This window comes from Leucopleurus acutus, assembly GCF_964270905.1.
Source record: "Leucopleurus acutus genome assembly, chromosome: 8".
Classification (NCBI taxonomy): Eukaryota; Metazoa; Chordata; class Mammalia; order Artiodactyla; family Delphinidae; genus Leucopleurus; species Leucopleurus acutus.
The window spans coordinates 48,674,425-48,698,300 of record NC_139151.1 but is presented as its reverse complement, the minus strand read 5'-3'; the positions used below and the strand labels follow the sequence as shown (position 1 = coordinate 48,698,300).

Below are 23,876 nucleotides of genomic sequence, written 5' to 3'. Positions count from 1 at the left end.
AAAAGATTTTTCTTAACAATCCTCTGAAAATCATCACTCTATTCTCTAAATTACCCCTCCGTGATAGTAACAATAATGATAGTACTACTACTGCGACTATTACTACTGTTGCTTTTTTTTTGTTTTAAGTATCTACTATGTGCCAGGCACTATGATCAGTTGATCTAAACATTAAAATAATCCTGAGAGCTAGACATTTTAACTTTAATTTTACTACTGAGAAAGCCAAGTTTCTAAGTTAAGCAACTTCTCCGAGTTTATCTAGTTGTAAGTAACATGAAACTAGGACTATCTTGTTCATCTTTTTCATCACTTAGTGATGGGAAGTATATGCTCAATCCAGATTTGTGGAAGAAAATTAAAGGAGTGGCATAAGGAGTGAGGAAAGAATGGAAGCATCTATTGTTTGAATCAAGGGAAGTCTAATGTTAAAACACTAACCTTTCTCCCTGGTCATACATAGCACAGTCCCTCTCTCACTGTACTTATGGTCTTCCTCACGGTCCAGCTCCTTACATCATGCTTTATCTTTCCTGATATACTGTACAGATGAGACACTGTCTTTTGCGGCACCTATCATAATGACTTGCCCATAGCAGCCATTTCATAAATAGTTATTGAAGAAATAAATCAACTGAACCTTATGGGAAGGGATTCTTATTTGTCATGAATCTTTTAAAATCCCTTTGTACTCGAAAGTCCTACTCACCATTGTCAGTTTCCAAAGGAGTAAACTGTCTTAATTTCTCTCTAATCATTTTACTTCACAACTTGCTAACAATAAGCTGTCTCCCTTTTCATCTGAATACAGCTCACCCTTTCAGCAGCCTTCAACACCAATCCATCCATCAACAAATATTTATTGAGTGACTTTCCCCACCTTCTTTGCCAGCTCATATGATCTCTTTTCACCTGATTTTAAAAGTACATCAGTATCTTCACAACCTTGGAAAAGAGCTAGAGAGCTGTATCACTCCACTAATTCATCTGCTCTTTCATCAAGATCACATGAAGAAGTTTTTTAAGTTCTGTGATTCTGGAAAAAATGCGTTGGTACGCTTGTTATAAAAAAAAAAGGTCAGCTCAATCTTTCTGGATCAGATGCTAAGGGAGCTCATTCTGCTGCTTTATGTTATTTCACCTTTCTTGAATCCCCTTAGGATCATGACGGGGAGCTAGTATTAATGCTGTTTCTGTCCCCAGCCGCCTAGCCTGTTGATAAAATATGGAAATTGTAAGGTTTCAAGTTGTTTATATGTAATCTTTTTCAGATTATGCTAACAGCAGCATTAATCATTAACATACTATTTTCACATACATTATTATTTGCTCCTCATAACAGTCCTATGAGGGTTGATATCTCTATTTTATAGATGAATAAATAGCTAAGAGATGATAAGTTGCTCAACATTGCTCACCTAGTAATGTTGGAGTTTTGATACAAATCTAGGTTTTCTGGACTCTGAATCTAGAGCTGATCCCACTACCTTATGCTACACACATAGCTTATCCTCTAAAAGTGAGAGAGAATCTGATTGAATCGTTTGAAGTTGCTGATGTTTAACTGTTTCTGACTTACAAAATGGTAAGTTCTGCATGGTTCAACAACTTAGCATGGTGGTTAGGAGCTAGAATTCTGGAGTCAGATTGCCTGGGTTCATAGCATGATTCTCTCACTCTCTAGCTATAAAACTTTGGGTGAGTTACTTAACCTCTCTGAGCCTTGGTGTCCTTATTTACAAAATGGATGGTAGTTATCTTATTGGGTTGTATAAGGACTGAATGATACAATTTTGTAACGGTTTAGTGTTTAGCACCTAGTGAACCCTCAAAAATATTAACTGCAATTATTTTAAAGTTTTTCCTAGGTCTGCCATTGGCATATTTTAAGTCCTGCCTATTCACTCTTCTAAACCAGTGTAGGCACATGTGAGTGTTGGGGCAGAGGGAGAATGGCAGGTATAGAGATGAATACCTATTGTTTGTAGGAAATTTTGGAAAACTTAACATATATTTGTTAAGTTGTGCACAATACTCCCACAGAGGACTTGAGTTACCCCTCTTTCCCCCGTGAGATTCAATTAACTTAGATCAAATAGAAACCTACAGTGACAAAAAAAAGTATAATATATTTTTCAAAGAAAAAATTAAAAGCTCAAGTCTCTACATTTGTATCAGTGCTTCCTAAACTGGATCCGGGCGTTTAGAAGTGGTTATGCACACTGACGCTGTGGCTGACAACAGCTCGTCACAACAGGGACCTCTGGGCTGCAAACTGGATGCACCAAATCCTTCTCTCCCTGGACTCGTCTGCCCACCCCCCAGGGCTTCTAAGTGTTCCGGCACAGTGTTAACTGGTAAGATGATAGTATAAGCTCTAAACAGTGCATCATGATTAACCATAGTCATTGCTCCTTTTTTTTTTTTTAATATCTTCTTGGAACAGGAATACTCAAAAGGGTGCCAACATAAATCCCCAGTTACATTAAATTAAATAAATTCCATAAATAGCTTAAGCATAGTAAACAAATATTAATCAGACAGTAAATCTTGGGTGGGAAGCACAAGGATTGAAGGCAGTTTGTAGGAAGGGAGAAGATATGAAGGGAAATTAAAAATCATATTTTCACCCCACTATCATTTTTCTTAATGACCTTAGGATGATCTTGTTTGCCACGTTTTCTCTGTGTAATTCCTATTTATGCTTCACAAAAAACCTTCCACGATTCTTCTCCCTTTCCAGCTATCTAATGCTACCATAAACCCTGCCTTTCTTTCGCTAGCCCTCCTATACAAAGGCCAGGTTGTGCTAATGTCATTTCTCTGTGTTTACAGAGTACTTGTGTAGATCTTTTGCCCTGATTATATAATGTGTTGGCTACCAGCTTCTGGCTTTAGGTTCAATCAGACAGGGATGCTAATCCTAAATTGGCCACTTACAAGAGTTGTGACTTTAAAGAAGTTACATGGCTTCAGTTCCTCCTCAGTAAAATCTTATTTACTTCAATAAAGTTGTTAGGAATTTTAAATTAAATAAGAAGTATAGCACAGTGCTCAAGAGTACATACACTCGATACTCCAGTTGATAAAATATAGAAATTGTAAGGTTACTTATACACTAGAGCCAGATTGCCTGAGTTTGACTCTGCCAGTTACTAGCTGTGAGATATCTGCCTCAGTTCTCTCATCTGTAAAAGAGAGTTCATAATCTCATAGGACTGTGAAGACTGGATGAATTGGTGAATTAGTATAAATGAAAAGAATAAGTAAAATACTTGGAACAATAGCCTGGGACGTGCTAGGTGTACCTGTTACTACACTATCCATTATCATTACAGAATGGTGGAGTAAGGTACTCAGAAAATCCTCTCCCCAAAGAACAACTTTAAAACAGAATTGCCAAAAATAGCCATTTCTGGACTCTGAAAACTGACTAAGGGCATATAGAAAATTGAAAAACTTTGATTCAAGAACCTCAGTTAACAGCAGTGGGAATCTGGTGTTCTAGGCCTGCGACTGCTCTTACACATCCCCTCCCTCAAATTCTGTGCATGCAATAATTCTACGAGGGCAGGAAAGGCTATGAAACAGAAGCTTTGCTGACACAGGGGACCAGCTTCACTTGGAGCAGCATGTGGGCAAACCTCATAATCAGGGATGTTGTTAGAAACAATAGTGATTTTGGTGGTAAATATTAGAACAAGTAAACACTGCAGTAACTTAAGTTAGCAATACTGGTTGGCGAAAGCTACAGGCTGTCCAGACTAGCTAGAAATATATCTGGAAAATCTGTTGAATCATGGCAGGCCTTGATAGCTCCAAATGATCTCTGCCAGGCTGGAAGACTGAGTGCATGTGCAAGGTCATTCATAGAGACTGGAGAAGGTCCTGGCCATCTACACATCTCTAGCTGAATGTGAGGTCTTGCATATATGCAGGGGAGTCATAATAGGTCTATTATAAAATAAAATCTCAGGCATATTTGTAAACCGTTTGAATTTAAACACATTTCCCTGTCCATACACAAATCCACTGGCAAAGGATGGAAGACTTACGGGCTCAAAGTGTTTCAGTGTAATCTCTGACCAATCATTGGCTCACCACTAAGCTATGCTGATCTAGAGGCAACACTAGGATGCCAGAATTTAAAAAGAAAAAAAAAAAAAAAAGAAAGAAAACTCAAAAGAGATATCAGTAGCTATACACCTCAAGAAAGATAGACTCTACAGATCTAGCCCAGATATGTGACTAAATATACAAACAAGCAAACACAAAGAAACAGGAACTGTGACTAAACATACAAACAAGCAAACACAAAGAAACAGCAAATGGCAAATAAGAATTAAGAGTTACTATAACATTATCTCAATGGCCTGTTTTCAAAAAGAAATTATGAGACATTCAAAGAAAGCAAAATATGACCCATACATAAGAAAATAATTAGCAAAAATACTGTTTCTGAGACATCTTAGATGTTGGAATTGACAGAAAAAACATCAAAGCAGCTATAAATATGTGCAAAGAACTAAAGGAATCCTCTTTAAAAAAGTAAAAGAAAGTACAACAACAATGAATAATCAGATAGACTATCAATAAAGATGCATAAATTATAAAATAAAATTATGTAAAAATTCTGGAGTTGAAAAGTATGACAACTGACATGAAAAATCCACCAGAGGTTCCAGTTTTTGTCTAGCATGTTAAGAATCACAAGTCACCACTTTGTCCTAATAACAAATAGAAAGCTAAACAAACTGAAAAATCAACTCTGTCAGAGAAGTGAGGTCACAGAGTAAACTGCTGCCCCCCCCCCAATTGGAGAGACAGGTGGGCAGATAGAGAGAATCACTATTACTAGGGCAGAAATTGCCACAGGAACCAGTGCCAGGGTAGGAAAAACTTAAACTGTAATTGATGAATTGTGGAGGCTCAGTGTGGACAAATCTGAGGATTAAACAGGGGTTCGATCCAGAGAGGTTCAATTTTTGGGGTCACAGCCATATTTAAGTGAGTTTTACCTCTAGTAAATCTATCAGGTTCTCAAAGTGAAGAGTGGAGAAAAATTCCTCATGCTTCCAGCAGGTGAGGGAAAAAGGAACTATTTTGAAACATGTAAAAGCATTCTATTCTTCTTAACAAGGTCTATCCTCAGGAGAAACTATTTTATCAGAGCCTAACCTGCTGCGGTTTTACCAGAGCCTAATCTACACGGGGAAGGGAAATACCAACTTCAGCACCCTTTAGCCACTCAGTACCATCTGAAAGGGGGAAAAACTGAAAAGCACTGGTGACATTCACAGTCCAGAGACACAAGCTCACTAAAAGACTGAAACCAAGTCATATGAGTATAGAACACTAACCCCTCCTCTGCTACTTTACCACTACATTACTAAAGGGCTATTTACTGCAGTTCCTTTTACCCAGCACATGATGTCCTTTCAACAAAAAATTACAAAGCATAATAAAAGGCAAAACACACAGTTTGAAGAGACTGGGCAAGTATCAACCAGAGTCAGATATGGCAGGAATGTCAGAATCATCAGAACAGGAGTTTTAAAAAAATAATTGATATTCTAAAAGGTTTAATGGACAGAGTAGACAACATGCAAGAACAGGTAAATAATGTAAGTAGAGAGATGGAAAATCTTGGAAATTTCCAAAAAGAAATGCTAGAGATTAAAAAAAACCCCCAAAACCCACTGTAAAAGAAATGAAGAATGTTTTTGGTGGGCTCATTAGTAGACAGGGCATGATTGGGGAAAGAATCTCTAACTTTGAAAATATGATAATAGAAACTTCCAAAACTGAAAAAGCAAAGAAAAAAAAAAAGACTGAAAAATAACCCCAACCAAACAGAATATCCAAAAACTGTGGAGCACCTACAAAAGATGTAATATACATGTAATACCAGAAGGAGAAGAAACAGGGAAAGGAATGAAAACAATATTAAAAGCAATAATGACTGGGAAGTTTTTCCAAATTAATGTCAGACATCAAACCACAGATCCAGGGAGCTCTGTGAGTAACAGAAACACTTAGGCATATTATATACAAACTTCAGAAAATCAAAGATAAAGAAAAAATTTTGAAAGAAGCCAGAGGAAAAAAGCACCTTATCTATAGAAGAGCAAAAATAAGAATTACATTTGACTTACCCTCAATGCAAACAAGAAGAGAATAGAATGAAATATTTTAAACGTTGAGAGGAAAACAACAACAACAACAACAAAAAACAACCCAGAATTCTGTTCTCTGAAAAATTATCCTTCAAAAGTGAAAGAGAAATAAAGACTTTCTAAGACAAAAAAGAAAAACTGATGAAATGTATTGCCAGACCTGCTTTGCAAGAAGTGCTGAAAGAATTTCTTCAGAATGAAAGAAAATTATATAGGTCAGAAAAATAGATCTACATAAAGAAAGGGTATCAGAGAATAAATAAGTAAAACAAACAAAAAACACCACTTTATTTTTCTTATTCTTAACTGACCTAACAGATTTGTCAAAATAGTAACATCAACAGTATATTCAATTATGTGTTTTTATGTGTGTGTGTACACACATATACATATATATACACATATATGTATATATATATTTAGGTATGCATAGAATGAATGACAGAAATAATACAAGGGATGGTATGGAGTAATTAGGAATATTTCGTTATTATTAGGTACTTGCACTACCTATGAATCAGCATAGTATTATTTGAAAGTAGCTTGAATTAGTAAATGTATAGAGCAAACTCTAGGACAACCACTAAAAAAAAGTAAAAGAATTAGAATAATTGATATGCTAAGAAATGAGAAAAAATGTAATTATATAAAATGCTCCATTAAAACTAAAAAAGGCATGAAAAGTTTGGGAAAAAATAGAAACAAATAACAAGGGCAGCAAACAGAAACTAGGAAAGGTGGTGGATATTAATTGAACAATATAAATAGTCACTATAAATGTCAATGATCTAAATACAACAATTAAAATACAGAGACTGTCAGAGTGGATCAAAAAGACAAGGCCCAACTACATATTTTCTACATGAAACCTACTTTAAATACAGAGATATATAGAGAGATTAAAAGTAAAGAGATGGATAAAATATACCATGCTAACACTAATCACAGGAAACTGAGAGTAGCTATATTAATTTCAGAAAGACTTTAGAGCAAGGAAAATCATTAGGGATAATGAGGTGCATTATATAATTATAAAGAAGTCAGTACACCAAGAAGTCCTAACAATCTTTATTGTGTATGCTCCTAGCAACAGTGAGGCAAAAAATGATAAGAATTCAAGGAGAAACAAATGAATCCACTATTACAGTTGGAGACTTTCACACCCCTCTATCAGAAATGCACTATTCAGCACCATGCAGAAAATCACCAAGGACACAGTTGAACTCAATAGCACCATTAATCAACTGGATACAATTAACGTCTGTAGACTACTTCACACAACAATAGCAGATTACACATTCTTCTCAAGCTCACGTGGAACATTTACCAAGATAGACCACTTTCTCGGCCATAAATCACACCTTAACAAATAAAAAAAAAAAGAAATCATACAATGTCTGCTCTCAGACCACAGTGGAATTAAACTAGAAATCAAAACCAGAAGGATAATTGGAAAAATTCTAGAACACTCGGACATCAAACAACACACTTCTAAATAACACAGGGAGCAAAGAAGAAATCTCAAGAGAAATTTAAAAATATTTGGAACTAATTGAAAATGAAAATACAACTTAACAAAATTAGTGGGATTCATTAAAGGCAGTAACTAGAGGGAAATCTATAGCACTGAATGCATATAAAGAAAGAAAAATGATGTAAAATCAATAATATAAGCTTCCACCTTAGAAAACTAGATAAAGAAGAGTAAGTTAAATACAAAGCAAGCAAAAAAAAAAAAAAAAAAGGAAAGAAAGAAAGAAAAAAATACCCCAGCAGAAATCAATGAAATTGAATAAAGGAAATCAATAGAGAAAATCAAAAAAAGCAAAAGATAGTTCCCTGAAAAGATCAATAAAATCAATGAACCTCTAGCCAGGCTAAATAAGAAAAAAATGTGAGGTGATACAAATTATTAATATCAGAAAGGAGAGAGGGGACATCAGTACGGATCCCATGGACATTAGAAGGATAACAGAGGAATATTATGAAAAACTCTATGCCCCCAACTTTGATAAGCTAAATGAAATGAACCATTTCCTGAAAGGCAATCTGCCGAAACTCAGAAAAGAAGAAAAAGACAATCTGAACATACATATTTCCTAACCAGGAAACCAGACAAAGACATTATAAAAAAGAAAACTACAGACCAATATTGCTCATGAACATGGATGTAAAAATCCTCCACTATTATTTGTATCTTCATCATTGTCATCTTTGCAGCACTTATTGTAATTATACTATACTGCAATTGTCTATCTACTTCCCTATTCCATTAGACTTCCAGCTCCCCAAGGGCAGGAATCATTTCTTATTCATCTTTCTATACATTGTACCTAGCAGAGTATCTGGTGCACAGTAGATATTCAATAAATATATTTTAAATTGAACTTCATCAGATCCAAACCTAGGGGTTCTTAAAATCTGCTTCAGGGGCTCACAGAGTTGTATATATACTAGGTAAGTGAATATATGCTGCCTGAGGACACTGTTTCTACCTAGATACCCAGTTGCAGTTACAGGCTCCAAATAAAATTTAAAATGATAGAGAATGAATTTTTTAAAAGTATATTTATATCATAAATTTGCCAACATCATCAGTTTCATTAAAATAGCAGTGTTATGCTGAATTGCATTAAGGCTGGAAAATTATTTCTGAAGCAGAAATAAATAAGACTTAAGTAAGTGAATGGAAGCTAAAATTACCTGCTAGTAACAAAGCCGTAAGTATGAATAGTAATTATTGAGAAATATCTTTCTGAAAAGAATTAAGTACCACTCAGTTGTTTATTTCAACTTGCTTTTATCCTTGTAACTGGAGTGAAATATGGTGAGTGCTACGGGCATTTACTTCACTTGACACTGATGTTTATGCAAAATCTATCCTTGGAGATTTATACATATATATGCGTATACATGCATATACCCATATAAAATTATATATATGTGTGTATATATATATATATACACACACACACACACAGAGAATACATACTTAAGATGTCGATGTTTCAACTGAAAAAATGTGATAAAACGATAGCATTCTTTCTTAGTAAAAATTGATAAGAACAGAGCTGGTGTATTTCTACTATATTCATTATCTTTATAATACTTTCCCAGATATCTAGGCTTACAAAAGAAGACAGATAAAATGCAGTTCCCATTTGCAGAGCACGAGTTTTGTTTTAAAGGTCTCTTGAGGGTGGTCTGTCAATTTCCTTTGAAATCAAGGAGCCTATAAAGATTCAGAGGAAGTGTACTCGTATGGATTTTATCCCTTGTCATCACAAGGAATAAAAGATGCCTCTGTCTTGTTTGAGCTACGAATCAAACTGGACCAAGGATTATTTCACGCAATTGCTGTTTTGGAATTTGGGCATCTTAAAACCAAAAGAGAAAATACATTTTAAACCAAGAACCCATTTTTTCTATGCCTAGCCTTAAGTGAATTTTCCCCTTGTTTTTGCTAAGTATTCTTGGTATGTCATCAGCAGAATCTGCCCGTATGAGCATTATTCTAGGTAAAAAGAATACTGATTGCTTTATACCTCTTATCTGTTAGAGTTGATGTAGGATATCTTTATGGAGGCTTCACAGTAAAGGCCTTCAGACTACTTAAAACTATTAGCTGATAGAACAGGAATATTCTTTTAGTAATATATATGATCACTTTAAACATAGGGTTAAAAAACAGAAAGTACTCAACATAAAGCAAATTGCCTTGGCAACGTGGCACGTATTCTTTAGAAGAGATCTTTAGACAGACTCTAAAGTGTAACCACTACTGCCTAAAATCTTAGCAGAATGCCCACAGCATTTGGCTTTCCCAATATCAAATAGGATACAATTACTTTGCTGGTTTATGGTCAACATTCAGATTCATTTTAAATGCAGCATCCTATAAACTTGCCAGTATCCAAATATTCAAACGGTCTTGTGAGAACAAATTTTTGGACCAACGATTCAGTTACTAGAGCAGGAAAAAGCTTTTGGAATCTTGAGGGAGCCACTTAGACTGAAAAACAAAGCAGTTATATTCTTTTAAAATTTTCAATCCCTCAATTACAGACACATTTTAAGTAATAAATCCTTGTTTCGTAATAATATCTCAAGGTGTTCTCACATACATTATCTTACTATGAGATAAGCAATGATTTTATCCCTACTTTACATATGAATAAACTGAAGCTTAGAGAGGTTAAGTACCTTGACCAAGTTCAGTGAACAAGTTATGAAGTTGGGGTGAGCATTTATATTTTTTGATTCCTGGTTCAGGATTCCCACTGAAAACTTGGGAACTTCAACAAATTTTCATAAGCTTTGCAAGAAAATGTTTTCCCACTGAGCTAATATTGGAGTAAAAACTTAAAACAAGAATCATTCCTTATAAAAAAAAACTGGCTTCAAAATTGCAACCCCAAAGCCACAGCTCTCCCTAAATATTCCCTTCTGCTCCTCCTACTTCGCCATTAGGGAGGTGTTGGCAAAGAGTTGCTTATTTTTTTGCCAAAAAACACCCTTAAAGGAGCAGCCCACTAAGCCAAAAAGCAGAATTATTAGGGGAAAAAAACAAGAAAAGACAGACTGTAACAAGGCCTTGAGTGTGCTTGCAGTAAAAATCCTTAGTGCCCAACTTAAAAGAGTTTTTGTGTCACTGAATTATCTGTTTCACTAGGTTCAAAGTTGAACCAAGATGTAGTAGGGTGTGCAATGAAGCCCATTAATAAAATTTGCTCATTTATTCATTCATTCATATATGTCTTAGGTGCCTACCATGTTCTGGAAATGTTGAACAATGTAGGTTTAAAGAGGGTCAGTGCTAACGTTAGGACCAATGAATGATCAATGCTAAAGTATTATGACTTAAGGAACTTTATTAAAATCTTAGAGACTAGTGTGAAGGACAGGCAGCACAGTAAGGTAAGTGTCATGATAAAGGTGAAGAGATGGTGCTGTGGGAGTCTATAGAAGATACACATAACCTGACTGGAGCACAAGAGGTATCTAGGAAAAGTTTTTGCAGAGGTAGCAATGCTTAAACAGTCTTGAAGGATGAATAGACAATACAATGGAGAATTGAGGAGATGGGAAGTATTCTCTAGAGGCCCAGATAAATGGCTCCAGGCACATAAACACCAAGAGGAAATAAAGAGAAAGTATCTGATGAACTCTCTGGACTACAAGGAGTTTACCATGATTAGAAAATGTAGCAAAGTTTAAGTTTGTAGTTTCAAAAATAGATCTGATTTAATATTGTTACACAGTTGGATTTGGAACCAGAAGCCGACTCAAACTATGCATGTAAGGCACATAATTTTGTTAAAATAATTCAGGGCTTTAATTTTCAGACACTTTAAATTAGTTTTTAGAACATGAAAGTTCCTCTTTCAGAAAAGAAAATGGGCTAGTATATTCTATGAAACAGCAACGGCCTGGGCTTTTTGGAAGCCTACCAGGGATTCCTTGCTGGGAGATTTGCGATGATCTGCAATATTCTAGGGCTAAAAGGAAAGGGCAGCTAGGTGGCCTTTCTTCACACTCAAAAATTTCTTGCCATCCAAAATGATTTCCCTCACTTCTTTGTCAATTGATAAATTCCTTTCAAGACTTCATGCAATTAGGAAATAGCTCTCCTACAAAAAATATTTGGGAGACGCTGGCTTATTGATAAAGAGAAAAATAAATACTGGTCGATTATTATTATGTATATTAAAATAACGATAATGCTCAATTAAATATTTACTGAGCAGTCTTTGAAACAATTTTAAGAGAAGGGCAAAGAACATCAGACGCAAAAAAGAGGGTAAAAACATTAAAAGTTTGTTCATTTAAACTGCAGCCTGGTTTGTGGTCTGGGAATCAGGAGACCTGGAGCCTAGCCCCGACTCTACTGCCAACCAAATGTACGATCTGGAGAAAGCTGAATCTTCTACTTGGCCTGTTTCTGAATCTATAATGTTAGGTAGTTGAGTAATGATCTCTAAGGTTTCATTTTGTTTTTGTTTTTTAATATCCAAAACATTCACGATTATCAGAAATTTCAATTTTAAGACGAAAGGAAAATGATCGGTCTTGTGAGCTTTGCAAGATAGGGCTCCAGGACTCCAGACAGAATTATTCAAATTGACTGTCTTAGTCTTTCATTCCTAGTCTTACTGTATGTGATTTCAGCTGGAAAACAAAGAGCAAAAAATAATTTGGATATGGTTGCCCCATAAAAGGAAAGACCACCAAATCTTTGGACAAGATGGCTTACTCCCCTTTCAAAAATTACAATAGAAACTGCATAGAACGTATACCCCATAACACATATCCCATTTCTTAAGAAAACTTTGGCCGAAATTTTTTTTAAAGGGCCATATAAATGGGAACTGAAAAAGGCTGGTTGTTAATGCTGTTACAAATATCCAAAGTTAGAACTTCTGAAATATTTGATCACACTTTTCATGGCATTTTCTTAAAGAAAATCCTTAGCTAGAAGAAGTAGCTTATATTAAATAATTTTTGCAAGGATCCTGGAACAGATGGCTATTATCAGTTAATAACTCATCACTGACAACTGAATAGTCTTACTTGAATCTACAAAGTGGGTAGGGAGAGTGGTGGTAGTGGGGATAAGGACTGTGGACATTTAGTTCAGCTTCCCGTTCTGGCAGCCAACTCAAGAACAAACTGTAATTTGTACATAGAACCTTCTGTTAAATCTGCCACTGAAAGTTTAAAAAACCCCAACAAGCTGAGGATGAAGAAACCCAAGCATGGAGTAGCATCTTGGAATTTCCCTGAGCTACTATTATCAACTAGCCCGTTCCTGTTATAGAAACGGGGCATTCTAATAACACCATGAAGATTTGCTAGAACATAAATGAAAATTTAAAAGGACATAAAAAGGTTAGGTTAGTTCAAAGTGTGCCATTAAGGTACTATTGCTGCCCATGGGAGCCTGAGTTCAGGAGTTTGGACTCCTTTTTACTAGTACTTTACCAGTAGAGAAACTGTATGATTCAGAAAACAGGGAAAAGGAGACATATACCTCCCAGCTCTGGGTAAAAAAGGAAGTTTGTTTTTAATATGTTAAAAACAATAGGAAATATTTTAAGTCAGCAAGAGTGGATGAGTATTATAAATATGACATTGTCTTCTGCATAACTTTTAAAATCTGGCCTGCATGTAATGGTAAGATAATTTAGGGGCTTGCCAAGTGAGAGAGATCTAAAATACTTTCTGAATAAAGTTAACAGTTTAATAAGTTAAAAAAAGACACACATATAAAGAACACATGGGCCTTCTCCAAAGAGACATTCTCTTTTGATCAGAAGAAATTGGGAAAGAAAGACAATTTTAATAAAAAATTCCTTATAAATGAAACTGTATTGACATCTGAGAGGCCCCCAATGTAAACATTCCTAATCATGACAAATGCAATACACATTGCTATTTAGGTGATGTCAACTCTTCAGAAAATGTTTGGGGGAAAGAAGCAAATATTCTCATATTAAATCAGAATTGATTCTACGTTATAAATTACTTTATTGAATGTTTGCTTTAAAATAATCATTTTTAATCCACTGAAGAATGATTTTTGTATCTATTTCTTAAGTGGTGGACAATGAATGCAGTTGATTGGTTAACTGACAAGAATCTATTAAGCACCTATGGTATGGGTGGTATAGAGGGGCATCTACATGACAGCATAATTAATGCAATCTAGTTAAAAAGTCATCCCTGGAGAAAAATAAATTAAGACAATATCCAAGGCCCCCAAATTTGGCAGGAACTTAGGAGGGGAACACCTGATACAACCATGGATCTAAACAGTGACTCAGGGAGACTAATTTTAGGAAAAAACAACCAGCCCCATCTCCTAGCGGTAGACTGACCTGGGATTCGTAGATACTAAACTAACATATAGGCAGCCCAGAGAAAAGACACCTGGACAGGAAGTGAATGTTGGTGATTAAAAGAGGAACTCGGGACCAGACTGTGAGGGTAAAATGAGTCAACATATGAAAAGAGCACTTAGAACAGTGGCTGGCATATAATAAATAACGAATAAATGTGAAATGTTTTTATATAGTGAACCATCCATCCTCAGAGCAAAATGGCCACTAATTCTCTCGGTCTTCTATGGAATATTTTGGGAATTTTTTTCCTTTTTGGATTAAACCCATATATTTCATTTTATTTGAATTTCATCTTGGAAAGACACATATCATAGTTTGCTCTGGGTCCTATGCTCTATAGGGAATTGTATACCGTAACTTACAGGTCAAATTAGACGACTCTGACTGACTTAGTTGAAATTATGGTAAGAACTACAATATTATAGATATTTCTTATGAAATATCCTCCTTTGTTCCATTGTGCCTCCATTTGAAAGGAGAAGACAGGAAATTCTAGGCAAGGAAAGCTGCATGAAAAAGTGTTAAGATGTCAGAATGACTCTCAAAGACTATGAATGATAATTATGAGGCCAGTTTGAGGTGTAAAAAAAAAGATTCTATTGAGGAACTCTGAAGTATAACAGTGGGGATAAGTTGCAAAGTATTAAGTCCATTTGGGGAAACAGAATTTTATCCTGATGTTAACAGGAAACTATTGAAGAATTTAAAATAATATAGTCAAGTGATGTTTCAGGAAGACTGACTTCCAGTTAATTTGCCAGTGTAGTTTATCATAAATTAAAGGGAAGGAATTGATCCTGTCACTTAAATTTATTTCTGTATATGGTGTGTTTTCTAGGTTAGAAATCAAAATGAAGTTCAAATGAATATCTATTTTTAAATAGAAGGATTTGGACCATATGTTGAATAATTTGATACTAAGTGTGATCTAAGGTATAGTAAATATACAGGAAAAATGAAAGTTGATTTCCAAATTATCTCTAGGTCCACATGCCTAATACACTCATTTCCCTTTGAATAGGTCCCTAATGACTTATATCATGTTATTTTTTATTTATTTATTTATTTTTTTTTTGCGGTACGCGGGCCTCTCACTGTTGAGACCTCTCCGGCTGCGGAGCACAGGCTCCGGACGCGCAGGCTCAGCCGCCATGGCTCACGGGCTTAGTTTCTCCGCGGCATGTGGGATCCTCCCTGACCAGGGCACGAACCCGTCTCCCCTGCATCGGCAGGCGGACTCTCAACCACTGCGCCACCAGGGAAGCCCCTATCATGTTATGTTTGAAAAGGAAGGATCCATGATGTGTGAGGTAGTCTATATGTATAATCAAAACATAACAAAAAATCTCCCATGCATAAAATTATGATATTATAGTTAAAATGCAATGAATTTACATTATCATTTTTTATTTGTTCTCCAGAAAAATTAAGGATAACCTATTGCTCAACTCAGGACCAGGGCAATGATTCCCATGTCACCCATGTCATGTCAAATGTAAATCACTAAAAAGCCTCCAAAGTGTCAAGAAACTATTAACATTTAAAAAAAATGTATACACTAAGTGGGGAATATTTCAACACTATGGGACTTAAAAAGATTTAAAAAAATTTTTAATAACATTTCCTATATCAAAGGTAAAATAAAACAACCTAAATGTCAACAATAAAAGTGTGGCACATTATTGACTAAAAAAATTTCTAAAGCTGAATTATGTGCTAGATATATACTCAAGTAACTAAAATAACAGCCAAGCTTTAGTTAGCCCCTGCTGTGTGCCAAGCAATTCTGGACACTGTTTATGGGTCAACCTAGAGGTTTCCAAATATTTTCACTAAACTGTGTAATGGCTACAAAACGATTGAATTGGGAGACAAAATATTTGGTGGTATAGCTTACATACTGCTTCCCTAGCCCCTATCCAAAGTTAATTATTATCTCATACTTCATCTTTAAAATTAAAACAATATATATATGATACTAATATACTTCTCCCTAAAACCTCTGCATAATGATCTAAGAAAATGAGCCATAGTTTTCCTTTGGTTTGAGTACCTTCCTGGACCACTTCTATTTACCCAAAGGTATAGATAGTCTGGCTTAATAACTAATTTAAGCTTCACACCCACTGTATGAAGTAAATACTATTACTCCCATTTTATACATGAGGACATGTCTAGCCCAAGGTCATGCAGGACAAAATGGTAGCAAGTGTCTATTAATCCCCATTCTTCAGAAACTAAAGCCTGTGACGCTCTTTCTATGATATCATAATGCTTTCAATGCAAAATGCAGGAAGTAAAGTTAGAGCCTACCCTTACTGAAATTTTTTGTCTATTAGGAATTCTCAGAAGAAGCAAGAGTTTTAGAGAAATGTATTTGAGAAAAGGTAAACAGATTTTTTTCTTGATTTTATTTTTAAAGAAACTGAAATGTACTGAACGGGCCTACAACTGACAGTTTACTCCAGTTTTAAGAGAGCACAAGGGAACAAATAACCGGCACAACAGTATTATTTTATAGATAATGTAACATCAAAATATACGAAAAAACATGAATGTTTTTGTAAATAAATTGCACAGCTTCTTCAAAAACAGACATAAAACCAAGACAACTATGTAAAAAGAGTCAAATAAATGGTACATCAGAATCAGGGGTAAGATTGAACAGTATGAAAGGAGCGCTAACCCTTTATCAGTATTAGGGAAACTGGAACTTACATAAACAGAGTAGAGGAAAGTCAGGTAGGAAAATTCTGCATGTGGTTTCGGATGTGAAAAAGTGTAGATAAATCATGCTAGATCAACTAGATGTCTGTATAGGCACAATTGAACCTCAACATCTATCTCACATCATACACAAAAACTAATTTGTGATGGATTAAAGGTCTATATGTAAAAGCTAGAACTATATAATTCATAGAAGAAAACATGTAAAAAATCATTTTAAAAGAAGAATTTTGTGACCTGGAGATAGGCAAAGGTATTTTAGAATGCAAAAGGCACTAACCATAAAAGAAAATTTGATAAACTGGACTTCACAAAAATTTCAACTTCTTCTTGTCAAAAGTCACTGTAAAGAAAATAAAAATGTAAGTAACAGTCTGGGAAAGAATATTTGCAAAGTAAACATCCCCAAACAAACTGCATCCTGCATATATAAAAAAATCCTTACAAATGGATAATAAAAAAGTAAACAACACGATTATCTTTTAAATGGGAAAAAAGGAGGAGACCTAAGTAACTTTGGAAAATGTTGTTTTGACCAGAAACTATATGGTTAAAAAGAAAAGGGCCCATATACTGTACATAAACACTGTATTCTGATACATTTATTTCTCACAAGAATTCAAGCAAAAAAGTTTGAGACTACTGTACATGTGCACTGGTATTAAACAAGTAAGCAAAAGGATGGTAGATGGTGGAAGGCAGGCTTCCCACTGTCAGAGGATAGGGGGGTGGGAAGTTACAGATAAGAAAGAGAGGAAGTCTAGAATAAATCCTATCAAACTGGATTAGAGTCAGAGACATCAATAAGAACTGTTTATATAGACTCAGCACACAAACGAAAAGATATACAAATTATAGATTATAATGGTTACATGCGATAATATACATACAAATACTACCTAGTACTCTCCCTTGAAAGAACCTAGAAACATTACTTTAACCAAGTGATAAAGGTTAACATTGCCAGGAATGACATGTAGATATCATATATCCCCTCATATAATGTGATGAGAACACTTGATTTCTGTGGTATTCTTTCAACAATCCATAACTCTAATCATGAAAGAGAAAAAAATCAGACAAATCCAGATTGGGGTCATTCTACAGGATACCTGGTCAATATTCCTCAAGATCATCAAGGTCACAAGAAACAAGGAAAGAAAGACTGAGAAACTGTCACAGACTAGAGGACATGGAATCACGTGACGAAGAAATGCACTGTGGAACCTTGGACTGAATCTTGGAGGAGAAAGTGTACAGTCATGGAAACACTGATGAAATCTAAATAAAGTCTGGAATTAGCTAATAGTAGCGTACCAATGTTGGGTTCTTAATATTGACAAATATACCATGGTAATATAAAGTGTTATCAATGGGAAAAACTGGGTGAGAGGTATAAAGGAACTCTCTGAGCAATCATTTCAAATATTTTGTAAATCTATAATTATTCCAAAATAAGAAGTCTATTTTAAAAAATGGGCAGAGACTTAGACTGACACTTTGAATGAGCAATAAATGTATAAAAGGATGCTCAAAATTGTTAGTCATATGGGAAATGCAAATCAAAACTATAGAGATGCCACTCTATACTCACTGGAATGGCTAAAATTAAAATGACTAACAATACCAAATGCTGGAGAGGATGCAGAGCTACTTACTCTCTCATACATTGCTGGTATGAGTGTAAAATGGAACAACCAATATAGAAATTTGTCTGGCAGGTCCTTACTAAACACTTGCAGTTTCTTGTTAGGGTCAAACACAGGTCTACTTAACGATCTAGAAACTCTACTTTCAGATATTTACCCAAAATAAAACATATGTCCACAGAAAGACTTGTACAAGAATCTTCATTGAAGCTTTATTCACAATAGCAAAATATAGGAAACTGAAATGCCTATTAATAGGTAAATGGATAAACAAGTTGTGATATATTCATACAATGGAATACTACTTAGAAATAAAAGGGACAAGTTCCTGATACACACTGCAATATGGATAAATCTTTAAAACATGTTGAGTGAAAGAAACCAGAACAAAGCACATATGTACATAATTCCACTTATATGAGTTTAAGGACAGGCAAAACTCATTTATGGAGAAAGAAATCAGAGTACTGGCTGCTTCTGGAAGGGCACATCTTGTGCAAGAGAAGCTTTCAAAAATTATTTTGAATAATTTAATTTTAAAAGGTTAAAAAAGGAAAAAAGATAAGCCTACAGGTATATATTACATGCGCACGCCCACTATCCAAATTTTCCCTATTGCTTTAGACAAAAAATAACACTAAAAAAAAGGAAACAAAATTTTTAACCAAGAGCAAGTAGACCTTCCTTAGGATTATATTATGACTATGTTTAAAAAAGATGTTATCCAGTTTTATCACCTACAAGAAACTTAGGCTATAAGAATCAAATTTAACTGTGTAGGGAAGAAAAGGACTAATTATATTCGGACATTTGTTTGTTGTGGAGATAAGACACATTACTCAAAATTAAATAGAGTACATGGCTTCAATATTTCCAAACTTAGAATATATGCTATACTTCCATTCTAATATAAGGGAAAGAGGATGGATTTGTATAGATCCTCAAGGAGAGGGGCTCACTACATTGCACATCAACAGTTATGCCAACGTGCTGATTTCATTATGATCCATCTACAGTAAGCACTGTTCACTTCATGCAGGTTGTTCTGTGTTTTTCTGTTACTTTCAAATGAAATCATCCATCTGTAGAAAATGAGTAAATGGAATATTCATGAGCAAGAGATAATTTTTATCACCCCTGGAGAGTTCCTTTCTTTGGGTTGTTTATTACCTGCAGAGCTCAACTGTATGAAAACTGATTAAATATCATTTACCAATTATATGATGCCAGAACACATTCCTCAAAGCAAACACGAAAACTGTAATCATTCTTACAATAGAAGGTATGCTTTCAGGGATGGAGCCAGGTTTCGTGGAGCTTTTTTTTTTTTTTTTTAAAGACACAAAATTATAAGAACAAGTTTGCTAAAAGTTTTCCTAGGGTCTTAGAAAGGGCTGTTAAAATAAATGACCTGGAGCATATGAACTTTAAGCATATTAACTTAAAGATAAATCTACCTTTGCAAATAATTTTTTTTAGGAGGTGATGACAAGAGGTCAAAGCATTTGTCTACTTAAAACCTATATAGAAACCATCAAGTAAGCATTTGAATTTTCTTAATCTGAATTGAAAATAAGCGGTTAATGACTCATTTCTAATTGGTCATTTAACTGAATTCAACTATTGTACTTGCTTTCACTTTTTTATTTTTATTTTTTCGGGTCGGTGGGGAGATGAGGATAGTTCCCATCTGAAATTGCTGTCAGGTTGTGAGCCACATTCTTAGTATTCTTTACTTGTAAGAGTAGCTGCTCACATAGTTTACGAATTCCTTAGGCCTTGTTCCAGCAAAGATAAATCCTCAAAATGAAAGAACTCCTAGTTCTTAAGTCTTAGGTCAGAGGAAGTCTTCCATTGCCTGCTCCCACCTTCTTGCTGCACTGCAAGAAGAATTAGTCACTCCCTATCTGACCTTCTACAGCCTTTGTAGTCATCTCAATTACATTACTTTTTAAATTTTTCATTAGTTATTTGCGTTTGAGCTTAACTTTGCTAGAATGGAAGCTCCTTAAGAGCAAGGAAATGTCCTATCTTTAAATCTAAAAGGCCTAGCTCATATTGGGGACTTAATAAATATCCATTGACTGACTGAATGAATGAATGCTTTAGAGGTAAGCTACTTAGAGTAAGGACCAAAGCATAGATCAGTAGCATCAGCATCATCAGAGAGCTTCTTAAAAATGCAAAATTTCCAGAACTATCCCAGACCTACTGAATCAAAATGTGAATTTTAACAAGATATTCGGGTGATTCCTGGGCACATTAAAATTTGAGAAATATTGTGGTTTTTATTCCACTAGCTTTAAAGGAGGGGACCATACCAAAAATAATATAGTCTTAAATTTCACTACAATCATTTCTTCATTTGTTCTTAATATGTTTGGCTACGTTAGTCACACAAAGGTCAGATGACCCAATAGACTATTATTCTACTTATTCTTTCTTGTCAGTAACAAAATAAAATACTAATTTACAAAACAAGCAAGAAATAAAAGAAATTTAATATTTAGTGAGAAAAAGCACAAACATAGTAGAATTGGTGGAAAGGAGATGATGATGAATATTACAAATACTGACATGAATGCTGAGCTATAAATTCAGATCCAAACCTGGTGTCTTGTCCTATTTTTTAAATAAATAAATCCTTCAAAAGCCCAAGCCTGATCACTGCGAACTTTGTAGATCATTGTTTCTCTGCTCTGGGAGCTCAAGATGGAGAACTAATGCTGGAAGTTAGATAAAATCAAATTTAGCCAGAGTGCATTCTCAGCTCAGCTTTTAAAATGTATGTGCCTATGAATTCTCAGGTTGGAAATTAAAGCTCAGCTAGTTTTAATTTCACAAAAGAACCATAACTAGTACATTCAATTTACAGCTCTCCTCCTCATCCCCCTTTTTGAACAGATCACCAACTGTCTGGATGTTTTCCAACTTGACTGTGAGAGAAAATCATCTTCGTTCTATCTTAAGAGTGGCTATCTTTTCAGGCAGTTAGGTAATCTATTGAAAAGAGTTATCACATAATATAAATGTGATTAATTCTGGATAGGTATAAACATATCCATTTGAAGAAGATACATTTCAATGCAAATCTTAAAAAAGAAAAGAAATAGAAAGACTGCAAAGAACTGTCACCTATGGCAGAAGCTATTAGTCATGTCACAGTGAAGAAATAATGACTGTCTTGGAGATGCTCTGTTCTTCAAGGTGAAATTCAAATGAATGAAGCAGCTTCAAAGAAAATCACAGGAAAAAGAGTATGGATCACAGTAGAGACTTTGCTTGGGGGAATTAAGCATGTGCCTGTTTTAATCAATACACAAGCCCAAAACTTGTCAAAACTTAGTTTTGCTTTTCAAAAATCACATTCTGAATTTTCATTCAACACAAATTAGAAAACTTTCATGTGATTTTAGGCATAGTGTCTTGGTTTGATTTCTATATAATCAAGAATAATCCAGAAACCGAGCAAAATATTGTCACTGGGTAGAACTTATCCTTGCTCTACCTGTATTGGTCAGGATAGGTTAGGTTACACTGTTGAACAAAATTAACCCCTGAACTTCTGTACCTTAATGCTACAAATTTTGTTTCTTACACAAATCTGAAAGTTGAGCAGTTCTCCAGGCCATTCCTTAAAAGCCGAAGGTCAAGAGGGGGCTTTTCACCACCTCAGTTCATAGCCCATTGGCTAGAATTAATCACAAGACCCTGCCTAAACTCCGAAAGGCTAGGAAATGTATTGTTCTATATGCCCGTGAAGGAGAGGAGAACCGGATACTGGGGAGCACTAATAATGTTACTAGTGAGCATGATAAGTTTGATGATATCAACAGAGGGTCTAGCAACAGTAGAAACAAAAAATCACTGATGAAGGGGAATAAATAGAGGCATAGTATGGCATGAAAAGAGAAGAAGCACCATCACTGGTCATGAACAGGATTACCTCATTTTTAGTGTAGAAATATCTAGAAAAGTAATGTATTGGGCAATTTCTTTGAACCAGCATATAATTTGAGTGTATGACAATTGCTCACTGCTTAAAAAATTCCAGTATGGCTGTTCTGGAAAGCAAAGAACTGACTTGTTCCCTATGTTTTAGTTTTCTATCGTTACATAACAAGTTGCCACAAATTTAGTGGCTTAAAACAATAGTTATTTATTACCTCCTATCTCTCTAGGTCTGAAGTCTGACATGGCATGACTAGATTCCACACTCAGAGTCTCACTGGGATAAATCAAGGTATCATCCAGGGTTGTGGTTTTCATCTGGAGCTTAGGGTTCAGGTTCACTGGTTGAACTGATTTCTTTCTCACACTTTTCATGTGGTCTTTTAACGCTTCAAGCAGCAACGACAGGCCAGTACTTTGCATGCTTCAGACCTCTCTGACTTCCTCTCCTGATTTTAAGGGATCCTGTAATTCTATTGGACCCATCCAGAAAATCCAAGATAATCTATCTTAAGGTCAGCTTATTAGGAATCTTAGCTGCATCTGCATATTTCCTTTTGCCATGGAATGCAGTGACACTACACAGGAATGACACCAATTGGCAGAGATCATGGGTACCAAAACTCTGCCTACCACACTGTAATAGAAATCTGTATCTCTAATATTTCTGTTTTATATGTAAGCATTTTGTTTGTCTAATGGGTTATCACAAAGCGGACATAATTGCAATGTACCTGGGTTCCAATGAGTGATGAGTTAAGAAAGAGAAAGATGTAAAGAATAAACTTGTCTAATTTGGGGATGGGGGAAAATGAAGACAAAGAAGAGGGAACAGAGCAAACTATGACATATGTTGCAAAGTGTAGACATAGTAAGGAGAATAAAAGAAGCAGGGGATGTGCAATTGGAAGCATGAAGGATATAATAAGGCTGATACAGGGAATCAGTGGAGAGATTTTATAGTGGGTTATTAACAGCATAGAGAACACGATATTGCCTGTGGTAGTTCAGGTATTAAGAAGCTTAAATATGGTGAAAATTTTATGATTCCCCACTACATAAGTGAATTATAATGAATAAAGTGGTTTTGTATTTCTGCATTCAATAACTGACATTATGCAATCATCAAAATAAAGTAACAACTGGAGGAGACAGTATGTATATGAGTGGTTAGCTCATATTCAGCTCCTAAAAAAATGAGTTAACGGTAGAAAGAAGTTCAATTACTAAAAAAGCCTGATCATTATTAGCCAATATCAAATCAATAGATGGGGCTAGGCAGAATGTCTCCTAAACTAACAAATCAATGAATATAGTCAAACTGTCCATTACCCGTTTGAGCTTCTTCCTGCCCATTGTCTAGTCAAGGTTCTAATACCTCTGAAAGGAACCAGAAATAAACTGGCAGGAAAAAGAGGAAAAGTAAGAGACATGATGACCATTTTCCAGGGTTCAGCAGAACACTGATATTA

General features: G+C 35.1%; 1 protein-coding gene across 6 annotated transcripts in view; it reads right to left on the bottom strand.

The window, feature by feature from the left end:
- The window catches only part of DLG2 (discs large MAGUK scaffold protein 2), an 812,656-nt gene that overhangs the window by 693,940 nt on the left and 94,840 nt on the right, over window positions 1-23,876 (bottom strand). For 2 of the 6 annotated variants that reach the window (XM_082844901.1, XM_082844902.1), the window contains exon 3: window positions 17,085-17,147. The exons of the other annotated variants lie outside the window; for them this stretch is intronic. In XM_082844901.1, the coding sequence (XP_082701027.1) occupies window positions 17,085-17,087 (3 nt within the window). In that variant the 5' untranslated portion in view covers window positions 17,088-17,147. The remainder of the gene's footprint in view (window positions 1-17,084; window positions 17,148-23,876) is intronic. 6 annotated transcript variants of the gene reach the window in all.